This window comes from Vitis vinifera, chromosome 19 (genome assembly GCF_030704535.1).
Source record: "Vitis vinifera cultivar Pinot Noir 40024 chromosome 19, ASM3070453v1".
Classification (NCBI taxonomy): Eukaryota; Viridiplantae; Streptophyta; class Magnoliopsida; order Vitales; family Vitaceae; genus Vitis; species Vitis vinifera.
In genome coordinates this window covers 7,151,458-7,176,636 of record NC_081823.1, presented here as the reverse complement: position 1 = coordinate 7,176,636, position 25,179 = coordinate 7,151,458, and the positions used below count along the sequence as shown (strand labels likewise).

The following is a 25,179-nucleotide window of genomic DNA, read 5'->3' as shown; positions in this document are numbered from 1 at the left end:
TTCCTTTGATTTTGCAATGAGGTTTGATTTTTCCTTCATTTTCCTACTTGTGAGTTGTGGCTTTAAATATAATAATATCATACAAATTATAAAAAGTAACGTTCGGTTTGAATTTTGAAGATAATGAAAAAATAATAATAATTTAATATTATTTAATGATATAAAAAAAACGAGGAAAGTAATTAAAAGTGCAATTAAAGCTTAACAAAAAAAAAAAAAAAAAGTTAGGGTTTGAGTGATAACTTTTTTGGAAAATAATTCTAAAAAAACAGCTTTTAAGAATATTTTGTGTGGTGTTTTCTAAAATAAAATTTTCTTTTTAAACCTATGTTTTATATTTTAAAAATAATTTTTATATTTTAAAAATAAATTTATATTTAATATTTTATTTTTAATTATTTTACATGTTTATATAATTATTTTTTAAATAAACTTAAAAAAAATAACTAAAAATAAAATAAAATAATTTTTTGTTATCAAATATGTTTTTTGTATTTTTTGTTCCGAATAACATAAAACTATTCTCAAATAGACTTTTTTAACTTCATTTCTTTTTTGATCGATAATATTTACAAATTTTTGTAAAAAATAAAATGTAGAAATTATATTAACAGGAAATATCCACATTGGTTTTTGATAATGCAATTAGAAAAGTTTGGATTTTTAAAAATTATTGAATATGTAATTTTCAGAAAAATAAGACAATTTTGCAAAATAATAATAATTGAAAAAGACAAACTAGAAGCTAGAGTTAAGTCATTTTTATTCCTTCCCTCGTTCTGCATGACCTTATTCAATAGGACCCCTTCCATAACTCCTGAATGCATTGATTACTAAATTTCACTGTAAATAATAAATTCAAATCCATTAATTATCACTTCCAATGGACAAATTCAATATTTTGATTTGGGTCTTTTTTTTTTTTGAATTATTTTCTTGAATTATTCACTTTAAGATTTGTGGTCCATGAATCAACTTACTTATTTCTATCTTTAGGGAAAATTTAGATTTTTTTTCTTCCCTATATAATTATAGTTTTTTGGCTCATTTTCATCATTAAAATTTGAAAAATAGCAAAAATAAACATAGTTATAACCCACATATGTTTTTTATGTGCCTAAATTAGCATTGGTGCTTATAACTTTCAACTTCAACCATAAGTGCTTTCATATCTAGAGATAAAGTTTCACAATCTAAAAGCGAAATATGCCTTTTCTTGTAAAGGGCATGTATCAAATCCATGTTAGGAAGTTGATTCATACATGATACAAACTATTTGGTCCAAATCTTATATTCTCACTATTTTTAGCCATGGCAAAATTGAGCATTATTACAAAAGAAAATAATTTAATGTACCAATTTTATCATTTGTTACGCATCAATTTGGTCATACATTGCATATATATATATATATATATATATATATATTGAAACTAATTTATCAGAGTCAAGGGCAAAAAAGTGTAATCACTAAGCCAAATTTGGATCTTTATAAAGATATGTCCTATCGTTTTACATTTTCGAGTTCTGATATTGATGTAAGTTGATTTGTATTTTGTGTATAAGACATCTATAATTTCATGTTCGCAAATTATTCACTTAAAGCTTTTGTTGAATGGGCCAACTTAATTTAGATATTTATTAGAATATGTTGTTGTAGTTGTTTGGTTAAATCATAGTTGAAAATAGTGAAAAAAAGCCTAACCATGGTCTTTATGGCTTTTATACTATTTGATATGCCAAACTTAATAATGGTGATTAGATGAGTTCTTAGAACTTTTGTACCGATGTGACTCTAAAACCATATTTAAGAAAAGATAAAAATATGATTCAAAAATTAATTTTCTTATATTTAGAGTGCATTTGACAGTAATTATAGGAAATATTTCTATAATTTTAAATATCCTAAAAATAAAAATTTTCAAATGCTATAAAGATTAAAAATATTTTTTTAAATTAATATCAAACGTACTCTTAGTTTATCATGAAAAATATACATAAAAATTAAATGTAATTAAAATTAATTAAAAAATTTATATTTTAAAATTATTTAATCTTTATATAAAAAAATAAATTGAGTTTAAAGAAGTATGTAAAAATATTTATTTTTATTTTTATTTTTTACTTTTTTTCCTTTTATTTTTGTTTTCCTTCAAAATTTATAATCACTAAACACAACTTTATACTATCTTGGAGAAGTACTAAAAAAATTATTAATAATTTTTTATATATATATATTTAGTTTACTATGAAGTGTATGAAGAAAATCAAACACAATTAAAATTAATTTAAAATTTATGTATTTTAAATTATTTGCTTTCAATATAGAAGCTAAAAAATAAGTTGAATAAATTTGAAGACATAAAAAAATTGATTTATCTAATAGAATGTCTATATGTGGACATAATAGTAACAAGCCAACGTCTACATGCCCAAAAATTCGTACATGAATTCAAGCTTCTGATTCTTAGGTACTTAAGAGATGGTGGAAAATGTGCAAAAATATAAATAGAAAAAAATTTAAAGAGAAATTAGGAAAAACTCCAAAAAGTTGATTTCCAAAACTAGAGGTTACCTACAACTTACATGCATGAACACGTTTACCTCAATTTTGAATTAAGAAGGATATATTCAACTAAAATGGAAAATGCAAATTTTGTTTCCCACTAGCTTGCCAATTACACGTGTGAAAAAGCCTTACCAAAAAAAGAACTAAAATCATATTTGTATTGATCAATGGGATGATGTGAATCAATTCTAAATGCAAAAATCTTGATGGATTAAAAAAGGAAAGTTGGAATTCAATAAGGGATTAGCGGGCAAGCAGGCTAAGCCTAACCATCTAATTACCACTCCATTTGGAGTTATAATTTGATTATCCCTCCATTTGTGATTATCATCATAGCATATCTAGATTAAATGTATCAAATTCAACACCTCCTAAGAGGTCAAACAAATTCTCACACCGGAGTCGGGATCTCATAGGATACAATGAGAACGTTACATCTATATAAAGAATGTATATAATATTTCACATCAAATATATAATAAAGCTTTTGACACTATATAAGTATGAGTTTTTTTAATCGTGTAAACACGTTTTAAAATTGCGATGACTCATTTTGGTCCAAAGTGAGTCCCATGGCATTACATGAAACATAATAAGGATGTGATATTTGCATGAGGGGTTCTTTTAAGTCCAAAGTAGATAATATTTAGACAATTGGTACATTTAATCTTGTTATTATTGTCCTCCAGCATAACATACATTAAAAAATAAATAGAAATTGTTTATATACACTTTAGGTAAATTTGATTCCCGAAAAGTGCTAAGGAAATAAAAAATACTAAAAAAAAATATTTTCTCATGTTAGATTTTACCATAAAAAAAGAGAGAGTTAAATATGATCAAAATTAGTAAGAAATTTATATAGTTTTAAATTATTTAATATTTATATAATAGAGTTAAATAAATTAAATTAGCTTAGGATAATATATAAAAATAGTTTGTTAATTTCAAATATTTTTTTTTCACTATTTTTTTCTTGCAATTTCCCTCAAACTTTCGAAGAGCCAAACATAGTCTTTATGTTTAAAAAATAGAAAATTATGGTAACACTTTTATAAAATGCAAGAATTATTTGAAATTAAATTTAATAATATAATGGTTTTTAATAATTAAAGGAATTGAAAAAATTTACCATCTCAAATTTTAAACATTTTAAATATTTTTTAATAATATAAAATAAATTCACACATTTTATAAAAGAGTTATTATCGAGTAAATTATTTGCCTTTATTATAATAAAAATAAAGCCTTGAATGTGAATCACGGAGATCCACCAACTCCTTAGTGACGTGGCAAATAATAATAATAATATTTTTTCAAGTACAATAGAGTGAGGTAGACCCAAACAAAAGCCATGCCAGCTTGAAATTTTTGTGGCCTTTGTGAACCCTCCACCGGATAAGTTGAATTTGCAGCCAAACACACATGAATGTGCCTCCAAAACCATATATTATAATAATTAATCCCCATCGACCCATTTATAAATTTGACTAACCCACTTAAAAAAACACAAAAGTATTTAAAAATTTAGCCACGTGTCAGCGTATGAGCCTTGGGAAATCATGATGAATAATACGTCAATGGGAGTATTCAACAGAGTCCATAATTTTGGGTTAAATTGAAAGAAAGGTAGGTTGGCGCAAGGCACTTTACAGCTATCTTACGCTTCTCAAAGGGATTAAAGATTGCTTGTAGAGCAATGATTATTATTATTGTAGTTGATTTTTGTTTTTTTGTTTTTTTGTTAACCATATGATAAAAGGATGAATTTTGAAAGACTTGGACTTGGCCTTTATTCAATTATTCCAATTATTACACATGTGAACTACGTGCCAAATATCAAAGCACCCTTAGATTATTACTACACTTTATAAGCAATAGTTAAAGCATGGCAATGATGATAGCTTATTTATGGAAATCCAAGTATGGGTATTGGTTTTATTTTTATTTTTATTTTTTTTAATTTTAAAAATAAAAATATAAGGTTGGTTTGATCATGTTTTCTTAAAATTGTTTTTAAAAATCATTTTGTATTCTTTAACTTAAAAATGAGTTTCAAAAAACATAACTAAAGGGGTTCATGTATCCACCTTCTTTAAAGATGTATCGAGCACTCGTGTTGTTTACCTCTACGATTCAACAACCAGATTTTCGAGATATGTAGAACTCGAGTTTTTTGGTATTTGTGTTTAGAGAATGAGAGGTGACTTGTTTCTACTAATACTTTACTAACATAATCCCAATAAGACTCTTCCAAAAAAATATAAGACTAGTAGAATAAAATAAAATAAACATTATTTACATACTTTCTACCGAAGATGCTTCTAGTTTATGTTTTAAAAAATGAAAAATATTAGTAATTTTTATATTAATTTTAAGAACTATTAGATTATATTTCGTAAGAAAGAGAAAAAATAAAAAATTATTTTCTTATATTTTGTTTTATTATAAAAAAAATATGAAAAAAATTAAACATAATTAAAATTTATCAAAAGTTTATATATTTTTATTATTTAATTTTTGTGTTAAGTGAATAAAAGAACAAATTTAAATTAACATATAAAAATAATTTATTAACTATATATATATATAGATTTTCCTTTAAAGCACTATCAAACACATTCTTAATTTTAGAGGGAACATTTTTATATTATGTTTAATTTGAACAAAATAATAAAAAAATAATATTAAAGAAAATAATTTTCTCATATTTAATTTTTATATAAAAATATAAAAAATAAATAAATTAATTAAAATTTTATATACTTTCAAATGATTTAATTTTTACATAAAAGAATTAAAATAAATTCAAAATGATATATAAAAACAACTTATTGATTTGATCTCTTATATAAAATTTTAAAATCAAACATACCCTTTTAAAAAATGCACTTTGAAACATGTAACACAAATTGTGCATGTTGAATAAATTGGAAGTTAGAATTGGGCAAGTGGTATGGGCTGGTTGTTGCCACTTCCCACACTACATATTGAAATGTGAAGTAATGTCAACACTATTTACTGGACATTGCCCCCACCCTACATCTCATTTTTCTTCATATTTGGACGTATATATTATTAAGTTATTAATCATATATATATATATATATATTTAATTTATTTAATAATTTAAATTAAATTATTAATTAACTTTAAGTTATTCAGTTGGTTTACCCAACACTTAAAGAAATCTTCAAATTTTGATAATTGCAAAATAAGAAGTGTATCGTTTAGGAATTGTAACAATTACTAAAATATCCTTAAAAGGACACAAATGTCATTAGACCTAGTTTGAGTACCCCTAAAAACCGGTTTCAAAGAACATTGACCTTTCTCTGGTGGGGGGATTGGTGGGCCCACTTTGACTGACCCGCCAGCCACTGCCTCAGACCAGTCTTCTGACCTCTGACCCAAGCAACCAACCAACCAACCCAACCCATCCACAGTTTCAAAATCAATTTTTAAGACGTGCGCGGGACCCTCTACCCACTTGTCATCCGTGGGCCATGGTTTCACCGGCCATACCAGGTTCTCCCGGTCGCCTTTGGGACAAAGCCGAACACACAGAGCGTTTTAGGCTTTTATCTGACCATTCTCGTGATCCGCTACGGCTGTCATCCGACCGGCAGCTGTGAGGTCTTTTAGGCGGCGTTGGTGAATCGGCATATGACACGTGGCGTCCATGAATTTTGATTGGACAGGTTTTTTTGAATTTCCATATTGGGTTGTCGCGTTAGGTTTATTTATTTATTTATTTATTTGTAGTATGATCATATAAAATCAAAATTATTTTGGCATAAGCAAAATCCATCTTAGATTTTACTTGATTGTGTCAAATCCAATTTGGTAGCTGTATAAATCTTATTTTTTTTTATCTAAAGACAAGTGTAATTAACAGACTTGGTATTAAGATAATTTAGTAAAGTTAATCTAAAATTTATATTTAAAATATCAATACATAAAATAATTATAAAAATATTTATGGTAAAAAATCAATTGCAAATATAAAGTCATGCTTGTAAAATATGTTTTTATTAAATATAGACAAATTATGTAAAAGAAATTTGAGATTAATAATAAGTTAGCTATTTTAACTTATACTTAAAATTATTATTTTATTTTAACTTGTCATATTAAGTTATTTTAATAAACATATTTAATCTATTTAATGACTTATATTAAGTTGATAAATTATTAAATCACATTAAGTAATTTCCAAACATCTTCTAACTATCACAAAATTTGAATTATAATATAAAATTTGTTAAACTTATGTTATTTATTTATTTTAATGTTAATTTTTAAAAATTATACATTAATAACAAGTTAAAGTATAAATGTTCAAAATATTTTGGATTTATTACACTTTACTCCCTTAATCTAAAGCGTGTTTTACATATTACCTTATCGTTTTTAAAATAGAGTAATGTACCCTCCATGTTTTATAATTGCATATAATGTGCAATTTTTTGATTGACGGTGTTTCCTGACGACACACGCGCTCTACTTATTTAAATGAGGGTAAAAGTGTCATTTCATTTTAAAACCCTAATCAAGCCCTCTCATTCCTTCATTCTCCTCCTATTTCTTGGTTCTCCTCCTCTTCCTTTTTTCGTCCTCCCCAAATTGTGATCGAAGCATATTGGAGAGTGAAAATTGCAAGAAAATTGTGATGATGCAACATTTTTCTAAACTTTTCTTTTCCTCTTCTTCTTCTTCTTCTTCTTTTCTCTTAACTGTTTCTCTCTTTTCTCCTTTCTATTGAAAATTCCACATTATAAAGGCATGGGTCAATGCTTTGGGTTTTTTTTTTCAAAAAGCTTGATTTTTCCCCCCAAACTTTATCCAATTTTTTAAAACATCAAAACGAAACCCTAACCTTAAAATGGATGCATAACATAAAAATGAAACCCAACCCTAACCTTAACTCTGTATTGTATACATGTGTTGTGTGATCGGGATATTGTGTTAGGTTTGTTTAATTGTTGTTGTTTTTGTGGGTGTTTTCACTTTGTTTGGTTGGCGAGAAAATAAATCAATTTTTTTTTCCTTTATCAATTTTGAATCTAAGACTATTTGAATTAATTGAAGTGATTTTTTAATAATATTGTTATTTTTTTTTGTAAATTTTTTTTAGTTTGATTCCAATCACTATAAGATTTGTAATCCTATTAGCCGGAATTCTAGGAAAATTTATCAAATGAGGAAAAAGAAGGTTGGTTTTGGGTGTGAGAGCACATGCGCCCTTCCATAAAAAAAATGTAACACCGTTACTAAAAAATAGAACATTGCATATAATTATAAAGCATGAATGATACATTGCTCGATTTTAAATTCAAAAAGTCAATGTGCAGAACACGGTATAGGTTAGGGGTAAAGTGTAATAAACCTAAATATTTTTCATCAATTTGTAAGGAGAAGTTGTACTCCAAGGTAAAAATATACTCCTATAAACACAAAATAAAAATATTAAATTGTTTTTCATCAATGGAAATTCATTTGATTTCATGAAAATAGTCACTTGGGGCAAAAGAAAAATAGTTATTTGAGAAAAAAAAAAAAAGATCAGTCATATTTTCCCCTCTTAAAATAGTAATTTGGGCAGGTTAGACCACAAATAAAATCACAATTAAATATGTTAATCGAAAATATTTCCATGCTTCAAGCATAATTTTATTCTTAACATAATTTTTTTTTCACTTTATTTCTTAAGTCACACCAATTAAAAATATTTTTTTATGCACTTAAAAGTTGTTTTTCATCATTACTAAAACTTAAAACGGACGAATCTTTGTTTTAATTAAAAATTTTGGGTCAAATTCTTTCAAAACATACTCCAAAAGGTTTTGAAAAGGTTTACACAAGTTATTGGAAGCTCTAGACCTTAAACTAGATCAATTTAGACACTTTTCAATGCAATTTATTAAGAAGGTCAGGAATCAGTTCTAACCGTTAGGAACCAATTCAACTAGTTAGGCTCGATCGATCAAGGGTATCTATTTTGATCTCAAGCCTTTTACTACATACAAAGTAAGTAATTTGATATATCATTCCCTTGCACTTCATTACAAGATAGAGGATATACGGAAATAAGAGTATCCCATTATTTTCTTTCTTTTCCAATAGTTGGGATGTAGTCGGTTTAGATATAGTCTCAACTAGTCGAGGGGTGGTTGCATTTTCAGTTGGCTTAAAAACCTCAATAGTTATCTACAAAGCATTTAATACCCAATGACTAATCAATTAGTCGAATCGATGCTCAACCCATCAAAATATTTTGTGGCATTTTAGGCTCCCGAGTTAGAAACCTATAAATTGAACAATTTTAGAGCATTTATTTATAAGAGAACAATTGCATTCAATTAGAAAAATGTGTTTTCTCACATTCATAGCTCTTTTTCAAAGTGCATTGATTTCTAACTTGCTATACTTATATCTAGGATTGGAAGCATTAAAACCTTTTTTATCTACTCATTTCGAGATAAGAGACTTCAAGTGAAGTACTTAAAAGGGGTTGTAAGTGCCCATTGGAGCCCTTGCATCAAATTGTAAAGCTTGAAGGCTTGGGTTGGAAGCCTTGATAACTGAACTCCCACTTGATAAAGGACTTGAGGAAAGTGGATGTAAGGAGATTGTCAAACCACTATAAAAGAGTTTACACATTTCTTCTCTTCATCCTTGACTTAATTGTTGTTTTGTTTATTAGTTCTTGTTTTTATTTTTTTTTATTAATCAATTATTTTTTGAAAAAGTTTTTTAACATCTAATTCACTCACCCTTTTGAGTGATTTACTTGATAAAAGTAACTGTTTGTCACATTTATTTTGTCGCCATAGGGATTAGAACAAATGTGATGGAGATTTGTGAAGAAATCTACAAAAGTGAGAAGACAGATTGTGAAATGCAATTGTTGATATTAATGATCATAGTAGTAGAAGTATTTCTACCATTGAGGGTGTTTTGGCCATTATTGACAACAACATTGCTTGAAGCTATGATATCAAGTTGAAAAACAAGGAGAAATCTAGAGAGAGAAAGATGAAAGGAATGAGTTATATCACTAGAGAATCTAGGTTCTATAGTGTTTCAATTTGTAAACTTCAATCTTTCATTTACAATGTGGTTTTTGTACTAATAGAAAGACAATAAAAGATTGTTAAATATAAATATGTTTAGTTTGATAGATGGCAACAGTTATCTTTAATTGCTAACAACCTTTCTATCTCTATACTCACAAGGAAAGGTCTCCAATAGATCAAAATAGGTAAAAACACTTGTGTTTGAGGTCTTACTTTTTTCTTTATTGAATGCCTCCATATGATCAAGTTTTGCCCAAATTAGGGTAACCATTTTTAGAGTTAAAGCAAGCTCTCCATCCCATAGGTATGGCCTTTCTCTCTAATTGGACTTCAATCTAGGATTCTAATACTCATAATACATTAGACCTATCATTTACACAATGTAAAACAAGTGAATCCATAAGTTTTTTTTTTCCTCCATACTAAGACCTCCAAATTTGCAATAAAAAAGACCATACCTAAAATATCTCTCTAGAACTTCCTTGTTGCAAGGATAATCTCTTTTCCACTCAAACTCAAACTTATTAAACTAACTCAAATCCACTTCAAGGAACACAAGCACAAGAATATACCCTTGAATATCTCTTCTTTCCTTTAATCTTCTCTTAAAACAACTTTGCATGAGACATAATTTTATTTTATTTTTACTATGTTTGACCCCACAACACAATAGGAAAGATGAATCTAGGCCCACAAGGTGACTCACTTAAGAGTGTGACCATATGGGTCAAACTTTTTTTTTTCATTTTTAAGAATAATTACTTTTTAAAAAAAAAGAAAAAAAGAAAAAGAAAAAAGGAAAAAGAAAAGTCTCTCTTTCCATAACTTTGAAGACTCCTTAAAAGAAGTGAATTTTATAAGGGAGAAGTCTTTACCCAAATCCAGTAACAATGAACCAAAAATAAAAAATAAAAAATAGCTCTTAAAAAAAAAAAGTTACATATTATTATTCATATGATCCTAAAATAAAAGCAAGTGTTGTTTACATGGAAGAATAATTTATATGGTATGAAATAAGGATATTTATTTTATTTTATTTTATTTTTAATATGATTGTATAGTAATTATTTGTTGTATACGGCCACCCCGGCGGATTTAGCTAGGGCTTAGAGAAGGCACATGCCCCTCTTGAAAACTAAAAAAATTATCATTCAATATGAGGTTTTGAGATTTAAAGAGAAACAAACAAACCAATAAGCCAAATGTTGCTTCTTAGCTCTCATTTCCCTCCCTAAACCCTATTTTGGTATACCATCAATTAAATGAGATAAAAAAGGAAATTATGCTTTTAAGTGAAAATGACATTTAGATTAATTTATATTCACTTATATGTATTAAAATGAATCCTTTTAACTTACCCAAAATACCAATTCTGCCCCTTAATTGTTTCATGGTTACTAAGTTTTGTTTCTCTCTCTCCTTTCTTATAGGTATTATAAACTTTATATTGAAATGATAGTTCTACTCAAAGCCATAGGATTCTATCAATTAAATAATATATATATATATATATATATATATATAACACCCCAAAATTTGTTCCCATCAAATCAAGTGATAGTGGGAATTGCAAGGCAAAATGAAAATTATTGTGCAGCTCTCAATTGAAAATTTTTGTTAGTAAATGTCAAATCAAGCTATTGGTACTCATTTGATTGATTTAAAATTAATTTCATTCTTCATGGCATATTGAGAACAAAAATTAAATTTAAATAATTATTATCATAATAATTTCTTGTACTCTTTGTTTAACCAAGGCCCACAATAATATTCATTTTTTTGTCATTTCTTGTCCACCCATAAAATCTTTATATATATATATATATATATATATATATATATATATATATATATATATATATATTATTTTAAAATTATGCCTAATTTCCTTTTGAAGACTTTGTCTTCAACTTTTTTAAAAGAACAATTTCAGGAAGTGATATAAGAAATGTCAGCAAACCTTCGAGCAAATACAAAAATATTTTTTTGGGTTATTTGATTAAAAAAGTTTTTAAAAACTCAATTTTTTAAATTTGACATTTCACCTTTTTTTTATTTCATTTGGATAAAAATATCATTGTTATTTTATTATAAAAATAACATTCTCTATTAAAACTTACATATGAGTGAAATGATAAAAAACATTTATGTCAAAAATAAATTATTTTTCAAAAAATAAAATGAAAATGGTTAAATTCACAATTTAAAAATTATTTGATACTTTTTAATCAATTATTTTAATTTTTTTTTCTATGAACGAATCCTAGGTCAGAGATTTCTGCTTCCCCATTAAAATTGTGGGAGTAGGAACTAGGAATTGAAGCTTAGAGTATCCTTATAAAAGCCTAATAAGTGAAAAATATCTTTCTTATGAAGGCCTAACGAGTGAAAAATATTTTAGGAGGGTTAATTTATTTTTCATGAAAGAATGAATTTTGCTTAAAAATAATTAAAATTTGTAATTTTTTTAATCGTGACCTAATTTTTAAGTAATTATTAAACAATTAGAATTTTAAGTGAACGGTTATTTTTCATGTATTTAACATATTAACCGCATTCTAATCATGTTTTTGGTAAATCAAATATTATAATATGAATTAAAATTAAATTATTATTGAAATGGTTTTTTTTTTTTAAAAAAAAAAAATTAATAGCCGTGGGATTTTGGATTAGTTTCTTCGTAGGCACGCATTGATGCGTAAGGCGCACTTTATTACGAAGTGCGCACGCTAGCTCCGGGAATCGGAGCCGTGCCTCTTCCTTTTGTTGGTTATTGCGCGGGAAAGTGATGGCGGGAGGCTACAACCACCCTGTTTACGCAAAGTGCGCTGCCTATATTTTTCTCCGCAATATACGCTATCCTAAGCCACTTTTTTCCCCCTGATTATGAGTGTTACAATTCCACCAGCCCAGAAAGGGACCCAATCCATGGGCGGGTGGTTGGGCTTGGGCTTGGTCTTGGGCTTGAAGTTAGAATTGGGACAGTGACCCACCTTTGCCCTTTCAAAGGAAGGGTCAAAAGTGTCAATTCATACGTTTGCTGATGTCATCAATTGATGTATAGTGACGTAAGACGGTAAGAGATTTATATTTTTCATCAACTAAGAATATGTTTGGTTCCATAAAATTTGAAGGAAAATGAAAGGGAAAGAAAATACAAAGGAAAAGCAGAGGAAAAGAAAAAGTGAAGGAAAATAAAAAAATAGATTAAAAGTTGATAAATTATTATTTTTGTTACTTTAAACTCATTTTATTTATTTTAACTCATCAATATAAAGATTAAATAATTTAAAAATACATAAATTTTTAATTAGTTTTAATCATATTTGATTTTCTTTGATATTTTTCATAGGACAACCAAACATAAAAAAATCATTTTCCTTTACATTTTTTTTCTTTCCTTAGTATTTTCCGGGAACCAAACATAACCTAAGTATTCTTTAGTTTTTTTATATATATATATATATATATTTATAAAAAAGCTTTTAAAATGTCCTCTTGTCAATTATAGATAAAATATAATTCGAACAAATTTTTTATTATTTAATCTTGCTTTTAAAAAAAAAGAAAAAAAATGGAAAAACATAGTTTGACAATAAAAAAAAAATTGTTTTCTTATTTCTATTTTTAAGAACATAAATTAAAAGTTTGTTTGACCAATTGTTTTTCATAATAGCTTTTTATTCTTGAGAAAAAAAAACATATTTAACACTAAAAAACTGTTTTATTTTATGAAAAAAATATTTTTTAGTTATTTTCTATTATTTTCACTTTTTTTTTATAAGAATTGTTTGATAAAATAATTATATAAACATATAAAATGATTAAAAATAAAGTATTAGATATAAAAACTATTTTTAAAACATATTTAAAATATAAAAAATAGATTAAAAACATTTCAAATTCTTAAATAGACTTTTATTCTATAAAATATTATAGAACAATTTTTTAAAATTATTTTTAAAAACTATTTTTGAGAATATTTTTTGAAAATAATTATCAATGAAGGTTGATTTTTTAAAATTATTTTTACATATTTTTTTAAATGTGTATTAAAAATAATTATATAAACATGTAGAATGATTAAAAATAAAATACTATATATAAAAATTATTTTTAAAATATTAAAAAACATGTCAAAAATAATTTACATTCCCAAACAAACTTTTGTTTTACAAAACATTATATAATAGTTTTCAAAAATTATTCTCTAAAATAGTTTTTAAGAATTATTTTCAAATATAATTACCCAACAGAGTCTAAGATTCTACTGTTATCATTATTATTATTTATCTATATCTTTCTGGTTCAACTAAAGATGGATTCACTAGGTACAAATGGTATTTAGATAATTTAATTTTAAAATTTTAAAAATATATATTTTTATTTAATTCTGGGAAGAAATTTTAGTTTTTAAAATCACTTTCTTTAAGTGAGGGCAACACAATATTTTTCAAGAGCTATCCATTCTGCTGCCTAAATAGTCATATATAAAATGGTCAAAAATCCATTTTTCCAGAATGAAGAAGATATATAGACCATTGAAATGGTGATTTCTTATAGTGGGGTTAAGAATTGTGTTAAAATAACTATAGACTCACATATGGAGCATAGTCTATGATTAAGCTATTCGCATTCACGTATTTATTTTCAATTTGTTTTAAAATATGGGCCACTCATGTGTAGAGCCCGTTTCCATATGTGTCTCAGATGATGGGCTTAAGACACATATGACCCAATATTTAAAGGGAATGGTCCTTAAGGCATAAAGTATAAGGCTGGTGTCTGTTCGTTTTTTGAAGAATCTTTTGAATAGACAAAGCGCGTTCTCTCTCCCGTTTCCCATCGTCAGAAGAATTATAGAAAGGATGGTTTCCTCTCTATAGCCTTAGAAGATTCATATCTTATTCAACATCGGACAAATGGACTCAGATTTGTTCCCAATCTGAAAAGAAAGCATATTTTTCTATTTATCAAGTTTCTATTTTGGGTGACAAAGGATATATATAACATTATGGGCCTTAATGGATCAATTGTCAGGTAGCTTTTGTGTGTATAAGGTTCCTAGTCATGTTTGCCTACAAAAGGCATGTCTTTCTTTCTTTCCTTTTGTGGAGGCTTGAGAAAGTACCATGTACTTCTCTCAAAGCTAGAAATGCAGGCTTGGATTCTTTGGTGTCTTTTTTTTTGGCAATGAAACGTGGATGGTGGTTTCATAAGAAACACATAGCTATTAGTGATTGAAATTGCATCTTGGAGTGATTATCGACTACTAATACTTGCATATAAAAAGATGATAATGGTTTTATAATGATGCGTCTATATATACCTCATCAAAATAATCGAGATTTTTTAAAGATATTTTTATAAAATCTAAGTATCGATATATTCGTATTTATCAATATTTTTATCTGTAATATATAAAAAAAACCATTGGAGACCGATCCAAACCCATGACCATTCCAACCATGGATAAGTAGGAGACAATGTATTTAAAGACTTCATTGGGTTCATCAATTGCCCGATGTGGGATATCCGTTAATGGCTGAAAAAACTGGTATTGTATGGTGAGGAATTGAGCCATGAAAATTGGAATTTGGACATGCAAATAAAAAAAAAGTTGTCAATATGCCACACAGTCTTTTATTAATTTACTCTACAAAATTTTAATTAACTAATACTAGTTTTTTTAATTATTATTTAAATTTTTTTAGATAAACCTAAAATATCCAATTCCGTATTTATTTTTATAATAATAAATATGAAAATAATATACATTAAATAATGTTATAATTTTTAAAATTATAAAACAATAGTACATATAATGTAGGTAAAATTAAATAAAAAAAATTCTTTAGAATATATATTCATGCTTAAATAGTCTTAAGTATATTTAATAAAATTAAAAATATTAATATATTTATATGAATTCATACTATAATATCATAGTTTTGACAATTGTGATTCTCCATAATTTAATCAGTGAATCATGATTTGATAACTTTTCATATTCAACCATACCTGATAAAATAAATCTATGATCCTATACGATTTTATATCCATTGTTCAATTAATGAATCATGGCCGATTTTGAAAACATTGACAATAACCCGAGAAAGCGAAGTAAATAGAAAGGCAAAAGATTATAGCACACTCATGGCTAGGATACCCACCCGAAAGGTGGGAGGTTGTATGCAACAAGTTACGTTCCTTAACTATATTGTTGAGCCAAATTATGATATTATTGTTAATTTAAGAGTTGGATGGTTGATGGAACCACCTGTTACTCTCAAGCCACGTCCAAGCCCAGGCCCGCGACAAAATCGAGCTGGATCAAAATTCCGTATAAGCCCATCCAAATTAAACTCTCACGTCTCTTTTTTTTTTTTTTTAAACTATCCCGTTCAAACACGCCTTGAATTACAATCCAACTCGTCATTTTCATTAAAAAAAAATTTTAACGTTGTTATACTAAGAGAATATTTTTTATGTCTTAACGTTGTTATACTAAGAGTCTGCGTCATTTAATGATAAAATTTTCAAGTGCTAAAACTATTAATGATAAAATTTTTAAGTCTTTAAACTATTGAAAGTGTTTTCTAAAGTCACTGTTTGACGGACTCTAAATACAATTGAATTTTTTCCCTCTCCAACTCTAAAGCTATAGTTATTGTTTAGTCAAAAAATTTGAGGGAAAATGTGAAAGAAAGAAAAAACATATTTAAAATCAATAATTTATTTTTATATATTTATTTAAATTCAATTTACTTTTTTTATTATATAAATAAAATATATAAATAAAATTGTATTTTTTTAATGATGAAATAAAACGTGAAAAAAAAATTATTTTTTATCTTTTTTTAGTATATGTTTTTTTATTTATTATTATTACTTTTCGAGTATGGTAGCCTATTTTATTTCGATTTGTTATTCAAGGCCCCGTTTGACGAAGTTGAATTTGACGTAACAATAAAGAATTTACAATTGGAGAATTCTCTTCTAACTTTTAGGTAACCTAATTGCCCACTACTAACAACCATCCAAGTAAAGGCTTGTTTGTGGAGAAAAGAACCCAAACAAAGAAAACAAACAAAAGGCTAAGTTAGGAGAACCATATAATATAATATGATATAAAGAAATACCCATCAGACCTTTAATTACAAGACGCAACAGTCAACTAGCTGACAATCCACCGTATCTACCCACAATAGAATTAATCATAAATACATATAAAAAAATATTATCCTAATGCTGCTCCAATAAAATATACTAGTAATTAAAAAAATAAAAATAAAAAATAAAAAAAAGGCCTAAAGCCTCCCCTCCAAACTCAATTTCGCCAAACTCAGTACCCTGTTGGGAACTCACAATTCCCAAATTCTGCAAAACAAAACAATTAAAATTCAAGTTATTAACTAATTTCGGATTTTAAAATGTGGAGAAAATTAGGAGGAATGATAGTATACGTACTTGGAGTTTGCGTGACCACGTGTGCCGCACCACCAAAATTACACGTCCCAGCGCCACGTGTGTTCTTCTGATAGTAGCTGTTGAAGGCATACGAAGCGTGTGCCTCGAGGGTGTTAGGATTATAACACGTGGAGCCTTCCTGAATTGGACGGCAGTCAGCCCCGCCCTCTCCGCAAGCGTAGTCAAGCCCCGCCTGCAACTTCTCTGCCCCAGCCTCGCCGTTCGCCACGCACCACGTTTGCCCCACCGCTGCAGTGGTTACTTCTTCGGAAGCCGTTGGAGGTGAAGTCACCTGAACCTTGCTACCGTTAATCGGCGTTGACCCAGTAGCCTTCAAAGCCTCCATGGTTAATGGAATATTATAAACCTTCTCTTTGTTCGGATAGAACAAGCCATAGTTTCTCTCCGATGTGGGACCTGTTTTTTGGTTCTCGTTGAACAGCGCAAACAGGTAAACGTTGAGTGGTTCGTTTGGCCGCAACGGAGTGCCACCGCCGGTGAGCACTCGTTTGATGAGATTGCCGTTGTAGGCGGCGGCGTTGTCTGTGCTGGCTCCGATTTCGTTCTCGTCGCCCTTGGAAGGCCAGCCAGTCTCGGTCACCACCACCGGAACGTCGTTGTATTGGATATTGGACATGGCTGCATAAACGGCGTCGAGTTGGGCTTCGAAGAGGCTGGAGTAGCTCAACCCGTTACCAGGATCGGTCACGTTGGCGTTCACGGCCCTGAAGAGAGCGTAGTCGAGGGAAATAACGTCGGAGTTGGCAGAGTAAGCGAAGAACGGGTACGCATTAACCATGAGATACGATGAGGTCTTGCGGAGAAATTCCAACATGGGCTTCATCACCGTTTCAATTAACTCAGGCTTGAACACCCCAGCTGAGGGTGGGTAAGAAGAATTCAGAGCACTGAGCGCTACAGGAGAAGAGATTTTGATGGATGAGAGGTTGTGTTTCACGAGTGATTTGTAAACATTGTTCATGGCAGGCACCAAGAACTGAGTTGTGTTATTGGGGTCGACGAAGACTTCGTTGCCAACGGCAATGGCTTCGATTTGAGTGCTGGGGTGATACTGGGCGATGTTAGTTTGGACCCATTTTTCGGAGAAGGATCCATCTGTGGCCGCGGCTGAGGAGAGGAGTTCATTAGGAAGTGCAACGACGACGCTTACGCCGGAGTTAGCGAGAGCAGTGAGGACCGTAGAGTCGGCGTCGAAAAGTTTCACTTTATTGATCCCTTGTGCCTTGAGAAGCTCCACCACTTGGGCTGGTTGTGGGAGATCATTCGCAATGCGCCCATAGTTGACTGCAACTGAACCACCTCCCTCTGCAAAAGGCAAATCATTAAATACAAACAAAAAAAAACAGAAAGAAACAGAGAGAGAGTTGAAGGTCGAAACTAAACCTGAAGGTGAAGAGAATGATAGTAGAAAGAGAAATGCGAAGATGAGGATTGCCATGCTCTAGTTCTAGAAAAACAGAGCATGAAAATGAGACAGAGAAGGAGAGAGCGACCCGGGGGATGATCTCTGTATTCGTCTATAGATATAAATACTGGATTGAGAGAGACACGAGAGAGTGGAGATAGTGGAAAAACGAGTGGGAAAAGGAAAGAAGGTCACGATCGGAGTTGTAGGCGCCGGAAACTGATGGGTCCCACGCATCAACGTGACTACTTTGGAGTGGACATATCCAAATCTAACGGCTCCTATTCCTAGTCTTTCTTCAACAGCGCGACTTGCGGACCCACAAACTCGACCGTTTTCACGACTGTCCTCCCCGTCCCCCAAAATTCCACCGTACTCCCCAACCTCATCACGCATGCCGGTTCTCCCTCCCTACCATCCGTCCACGTGTTCCACGGCTTACACATTGCCAGAATTGAGTCCTCAAGGAGTTGGATCAGATGAGGTCCATCGTAAGTGATGGAACTCAGGTGTATTTGATAAAATCCATTTCTAATTATGCATGACGATGGTACCTTGGAGAAAGCATCGAGATGCGTAATAAATTGGACCGTTGGAAGTCCCAGCTGTGCTATTTTCAGTTTGTACTACTAATAATAATAAGGGTAATTGCATCCTCAGCTTTAACCTATGGTGGTTAATTTCATTTCTTCCCTTTGTTTTTTGTCTTCACACATTATTATTAATAATAGTTGTCACCAAAAGGAATCATCTTTCCGTTGAATTCCTGAAATTATTTTTTCAGCACCATAATAATTTAATATAAAGTTTTTTATGTCCATAAGAATCGATTTATGAGGTTAATCAACTCCAACAATTAATTGTTTAAACAAGAAATTATATTTACGGCAAATGAAATTAACCCTCGAAATTATTAAAATCTTTAATTTTTTTTACTGCTTTACTTGTTAATGCTCTATTAAAATAAAATAAAAAACAAAAAAAACAAAAATATCACATCGTCCATCAAATTAAAATAAACCATCAAAAGGATATTATAAAAAAAAAATTCAAATTTAATAATTAGAACAAAATGTCTACGTCACAGGTGTGTAGTAGAGCCTTAAGCCTTACCCACTAAGCATCGAAATGGTGTCGTTTTGCATCAAATGCATGTAAACATGAAGCAAATGCATGGGTAGCGCGACTAAGTGACCATCCCCTATTTCTCGATCCTGATAAGTTTTTGGATTCTGTCAGTATCTCATTTGTAGTGTTGTGTGGAAAAATATGCTTAAGTACTAAGAAATCAAAATGAAACAATTTTTATGCTTCATGCATCCTTAGAATTTCAACTTTTTGGGCTGAGTTCTATAAATCAGTCGAACGGAGAGTTTATACGTCCAGTTCATATTTAGTTTGCGGTTCAGATGTCGTGTTATATCGCTATTTAAATTTTATTATTTTATATCTTCATTTATGTACCTTGATTTTATTAATCACGACTCTATCCGATTATTAAATTTATTTTTACAAATATTTAACTCCCGCTTTCTAACTGTTTTTTAAAATAGTTTTAAAAAATAATTTTTTAGAATTATTTTTTAATATTATGGAGAACAAAAATCTATGAGGTAAGATGAAATATTTTTAAACCTATTTTTAATATTCTTAAATATGTTTTAAAAATAATTTTTATGTCTAAGCTTGATTTTTAATTATTCTTCATATTTATATAATTATTTTATAAAATAATCAAAATATTTGAAAACAATTGAAAATATGATGTTTTCTGTTTTTATAAATAAAAAATAAAAAACAGTTTTTTTTAGGAGTTATGGTTTTTTAGAACAATTTTCAATGTTTTATAGAATAAAAATCTTATTGAGAACTTGAAATGTTTTTAACCTATTTTTAATATTTTTGAACATGTTTTAAAAAAAAAGGTTTATGTCTAGAACTTTGTTATTCGTTATTATATATATTTGTATAATTATTTTTTAAAACAGTTTTTAAAAAACAAATGAAAATAACTAAAATATATTTTTTGAAAACATCTTATTTTTTATTCTTGATAACAAAAAACAGAAAATAGATTTCTAATTGCCAAATGTGTTTTTCAATTTTTTTTTCTGAAAAATATAAATTTATTTTAAAAAACAGGTGCCAAACAAATTCTAAAAAAAATATTGTCTTAAAACATTCTATTTTATATTCTTAAAAATAAAAAATAGAAAATAATTTTTAATTGTCAAATATATTTTTTGTTTTTGTTTTTGTTTTTGTTTTTTTTTTTTTTGTAGAGAATCAAAACATATTGTTTGTATAATCAAAACTTGTTTCCAGATAATCAAATATTTTTTAATTATTATACATATTTGTATAATTATTTTTTAAAACAATTTTAAAAAACACAAGTGAAAACAATTAAAATATATATTTTTAAACATCTTATTTTTTATTATTGATAAGAAAAAACAAAAATTAGATTTTTGATTGTTAAATGTATTTTCTAAATTGTTTTTTTTCAAAAAGAAAAAATTGTTTTAAAAAACAGTGTCAAATGTTTTTTTTTCTCTCTAGAGAATCAAAACATATTGTTGAAAACAGTTGTGAATCAGTTCATAGTTATCAAATACATTTTCTTTTTTCTTTTTCTTCTGAAAAATAGAAAAATATTATCAACCCTTATATTTGAATGGTTTTTGGTAGTCTGTGTCAATTTTGAATTTATAATGCAGATGAGTCACCCCTGTCCTAGTTGATATGATTTCATTTTCATAGGCCAAGGAAAATTTTCAGGACTTACCCACTTGTTTGCTTTTAAATAATCAAATTATTGGGCCTATGGTCCTCTCACAAAATAAATCACTTGGAAATTTGTGGAAATTCTTGGACTATTAAACTTATGCTTTTCGTGCCTAACGTTTTTCATTTCATTTCTTTTTTATTTTTCAATAACTTGTGTGAATATTCTTTTGACTCTTAGGACTTTAAACTACATTTTATTTATGTTTGTTTTTTTGGAAAACTAGGGACAAAATGCAAGGAAATATAAATAAGTAAATAAAGAAAAATAAAAAACTCCATTAGGGTAATAGCTATGGTAGCCTCAAATCTCAATTCAAAAAAACTTCCTTCTCGAAGGAGGAATTCCAGGCTACCTATGAAAAATCCTTTCATAATTTATATCAGTGTAATTTTACTTATCAAGAATTATCTTTTTACCGAGTAAGTTTCAGTACATCACTTTGGATGAAACAAAAACCAATAAAAAATGTCACAAAATCCTCTACTCTTCAGGGTATCCTCAATGCCGAGGAACATGTATTAGGGTGTATGTGCTAGATCATGAATTGAAACAAAAAACAACATTTCTAGTATAAGTACAAATGAACATTCACTATCTAAATGAGAAATAAAAAATAAAAAATCTATTATATACCTCTGCTATTTGTTATACATGATATGAAATTATGGTTTTCATTGGTGTAAATAATAATTTATTTTTATATATTTATATAAATTTTAATTAATTTTAATCATATTTAATTATTTATTTATCTTATTTTCTGATAATGAATGGTTCTTTAATACTTTTTATGAACCAAACCCAACCCATAATCGTTGAAAGCTTCTCCTCCCATATAAAACAACTTCTTCTAATTTTTATACAAAAAGGAAAATTCATGGGAGAAGAACACCCAAATCCACGGAATCCATATCTTAATTTGAGTACCAAACTTTATATTAATTTAGTAAAGCTGATTGTTTCCCAAACGTTTCTTCCTAATCACCAAGAGAAGAAGTAGGCAAGTTGGGGCAGTGGGAAAGCTCTCAAATTTGTTGAATGACGAGTAGCCCAACTCCATATTGACTTATTTTTATAGCCCTTTGAAGATAGACCCTTGTGACCTTATCACTTCGACATTTATGCAGACCCAAAATATTAAACAAACTTGATGTATTGGTCTTCAATTTTGTCTCTCTCACACACCACTTTTCAATCAAGACTTTATGAAGATTGAATATCGACACCCACCAGAGGTCGGCAGAATTTGCTCACCAAAACTTCCGAGTATTGAAATATGAAATGTGTACAGTTAGAAGATGAGGCATGGTGGTGGTGGGTGGAGACCACGATGAGGTTTAGTTTGCTTTTGCTTTTGCTTTTTCACCTAATGTTTGTCAAAAACTTTCGTGGGTTTGGCTTCGATCTTACCCCAACTATGCTTTTGTTGGGGAATGTCTAACAACTTTCTCCCAAATTTAGGTCGTGTGTGGTTGGTTATCTGGATATGTATAAGGAAAAAAATAATAAAAAAAGAAAATTTTAAAATTAATAAATTATTTTTATATATTATTTTAAATTTATTTAATTTAATTTTTTCTGTATAAATTTTAAATTAATATTTATTTATTTTTATATTTTTCATAATAAATTCAAATATACAAAATCTTTCTTTTTTTTTTTTTCTTTTTTTTTTAAATATTTTCTTTTCTTTTCTTGATAGTTGCATAATCCAAACATAGCCCCTAAAAAGGTCACCCCATGTGCTAAAAGAGTAACACGTGCACAAAACTCAATTTCTGCAAGTCAAAATTTTCATCGGTACATCTTGTAGTCTGACGTGTGTTTTTTTTTTTTTTTAAATCTAAATAAAATTCAATGTAAGCTAAGTTTAAACAGTATTTAATAGTGTTAGCATTAAGTTGTTATTTTTAATTTTTTTTTAAGCTATATTTGATTTCTAATAAAAAAAAATTAAGGCTATGTTTGGTCCCGAAAAGTATAAAGGAAAGAAAAAAAATGCTAAGGAAAATGATTTTCTCATGTTTGGTTGTCATATAAAAAATATAAAAAAAAATCAAATATAATTAAAACTAATTAAAAACTTATGTATTTTTAAATTATTTAATCTTTATATTGATGAGTTAAAATAAATAAAATGAGTTTGAAATAACAAAAAAAATAATTTATCAACTTTTAATCTATTTTTTTATTTTTCTTCACTTTTTCTTTCTTTCTACTTTTTCTTTGTATTTTCTTTTCTTCGCATTTTCCCTCAAATTTTCCGGGAACCAAACATAGCCTAAGAGAAAGGGAAAAAAAGAAAAATAAAACATAAATTTAAATGTTAATAAATCATTTTTATACATTATTTTAAACTTATTTAATTTATTTTAATTTTTTATATAAAGATTAAATAATCTAAAAATAGGCCATTATCTAACTGATTTTAATTATGTTTAATTTCCTTGTTAAAATTAAAGAAAACCATTTTCCTTATGATTTTGAATTTTTTATGTTTATTTTTCTATAATTTTTATTATATCTTTGATAATTTTTTGGAACCATTTTAAAGCAAGTTGTTTCGAGTTTTCAGTTTTTTTGTTTTTTAACTTATCATTTTCTTTTAAGATTTTTTTTTTGATGGAAAATTATTATTATTTTTTCATTAAGATTTAAGTAACTTATTTAAGATTCAAGAATATCAAATTAATAACTTAAAATGAGTTAACGACTTGATGATTTAATTTATTTCAACATCAAATTAATAACTTAAAAATTGAAATGGATATAAATTAAGTCATTAAACCACTTTAAGTCCTTAAATGATTATATAAAAAAAAATTTGTAATCTTATTTTGCATGCTTCTTTAAATTGATGTAAAAGTCTAGACATTTTTCTTGGGTCAAATTATAGTACTAGGATGGTATGATCCCTCTATTTTTTCAACCATTCGATTAAAAAATAGAAAAAAAAGGGCCCAATTTCAGCCGTAGATTTCATATTAGTCACATTGAGGACTGATTTAATATGATCAAAGATATTATTCCACTCATTTGATGTGAATTGTTACGTCACAGACTCACAATGGAGTTGGGCGACAGAAATTAATTGGTTGGGCTGGCCCAAGGTGATCCAACTGGGCTTGAGAATTAAGGGCTTTAGTTATGAGTCAATTGGGCTGACTGAGAATCATCCTGGGAAGAAAAGGGGAATTCAACAAAAAGAATTAGGAAAATATTCAGAGAGACATTGTATAAAATACTTCTACTTCCCATGTGTGCTGCAAAAGCATTTTAGTCAAGGAATTGGAAAAGAGAACAAAGGTGGTGTTTGTTTTTTTTTACTTAATTTTAAATAGAACTTTAATGCTTAATAGTGTTAAGTATTAAATTATTTGTTTTTTTAATATTTTATTTATATTAAACATTAAAAAGTAAAAAAAAAAAAAAATTGAAATATTACTTTTTTTTTTCCGAAAAAGTCAAATATTTTGATTTTTTCTATTTAGTAAAAAATTTATAATAAATCATGAAAAAATAGGAAAACAAAAAATTAAAAATCTGAAAGTAAATTATTTTCAGTAAAAAGTTATAAAAACAAATGCCCTTTTCCCTACTTAAATTATTGTGAACAAAATAAATTAATTAATTATTTTTTTATTAATCAAGATTAATATTTTTCTTAAAGCCTGTGGCATGATCTAGCTTTGAGAGAGTATGGTTTTAAATGGACACATAACCCAAGCATAAAATCTTGATTGGATTGTGTGGACCCCATATTTTAACACGATGCGTTCCCACTTGATAGCGAAACTCGCTTTTTTATTTGTTTAGTGAAAATTTTGATTTTTTGAAAAATAAT

At 28.0% G+C, this 25,179-nt stretch overlaps 1 protein-coding gene across 1 annotated transcript; it reads right to left on the bottom strand.

Annotated features, from left to right (window-relative positions):
- Window positions 1-16,750: 16,750 nt before the first annotated feature.
- Window positions 16,751-19,281, bottom strand: LOC100259000 (glucan endo-1,3-beta-glucosidase 12). The gene is made up of 3 exons (XM_002278008.5): window positions 18,523-19,281; window positions 17,119-18,444; window positions 16,751-17,028 (listed from the first exon to the last, which is right to left on the bottom strand). Exons 1-3 carry the CDS (start codon window positions 18,575-18,577, stop codon window positions 16,994-16,996), a joined length of 1,416 nt encoding a protein of 471 aa, XP_002278044.1. The 5' UTR covers window positions 18,578-19,281; the 3' UTR covers window positions 16,751-16,993.
- Between the last annotated feature and the right edge of the window lie 5,898 nt (window positions 19,282-25,179).

What these genes read in the sequence shown, in the direction of transcription:
- LOC100259000 (XM_002278008.5), bottom strand. Translation starts at nt 18,577, where the DNA reads ATGGCAATCCTCATCTTCGCATTTCTCTTTCTACTATCATTCTCTTCA. An exon ending in ATCATTCTCTTCACCTTCAG is followed by an intron (nt 18,445 to 18,522) that starts GTTTAGTTTCGA and finishes TGCCTTTTGCAG; the next exon opens with AGGGAGGTGGTTCAGTTGCA. An exon ending in CGTGGTCACGCAAACTCCAA is followed by an intron (nt 17,029 to 17,118) that starts GTACGTATACTA and finishes TTTGTTTTGCAG; the next exon opens with AATTTGGGAATTGTGAGTTC.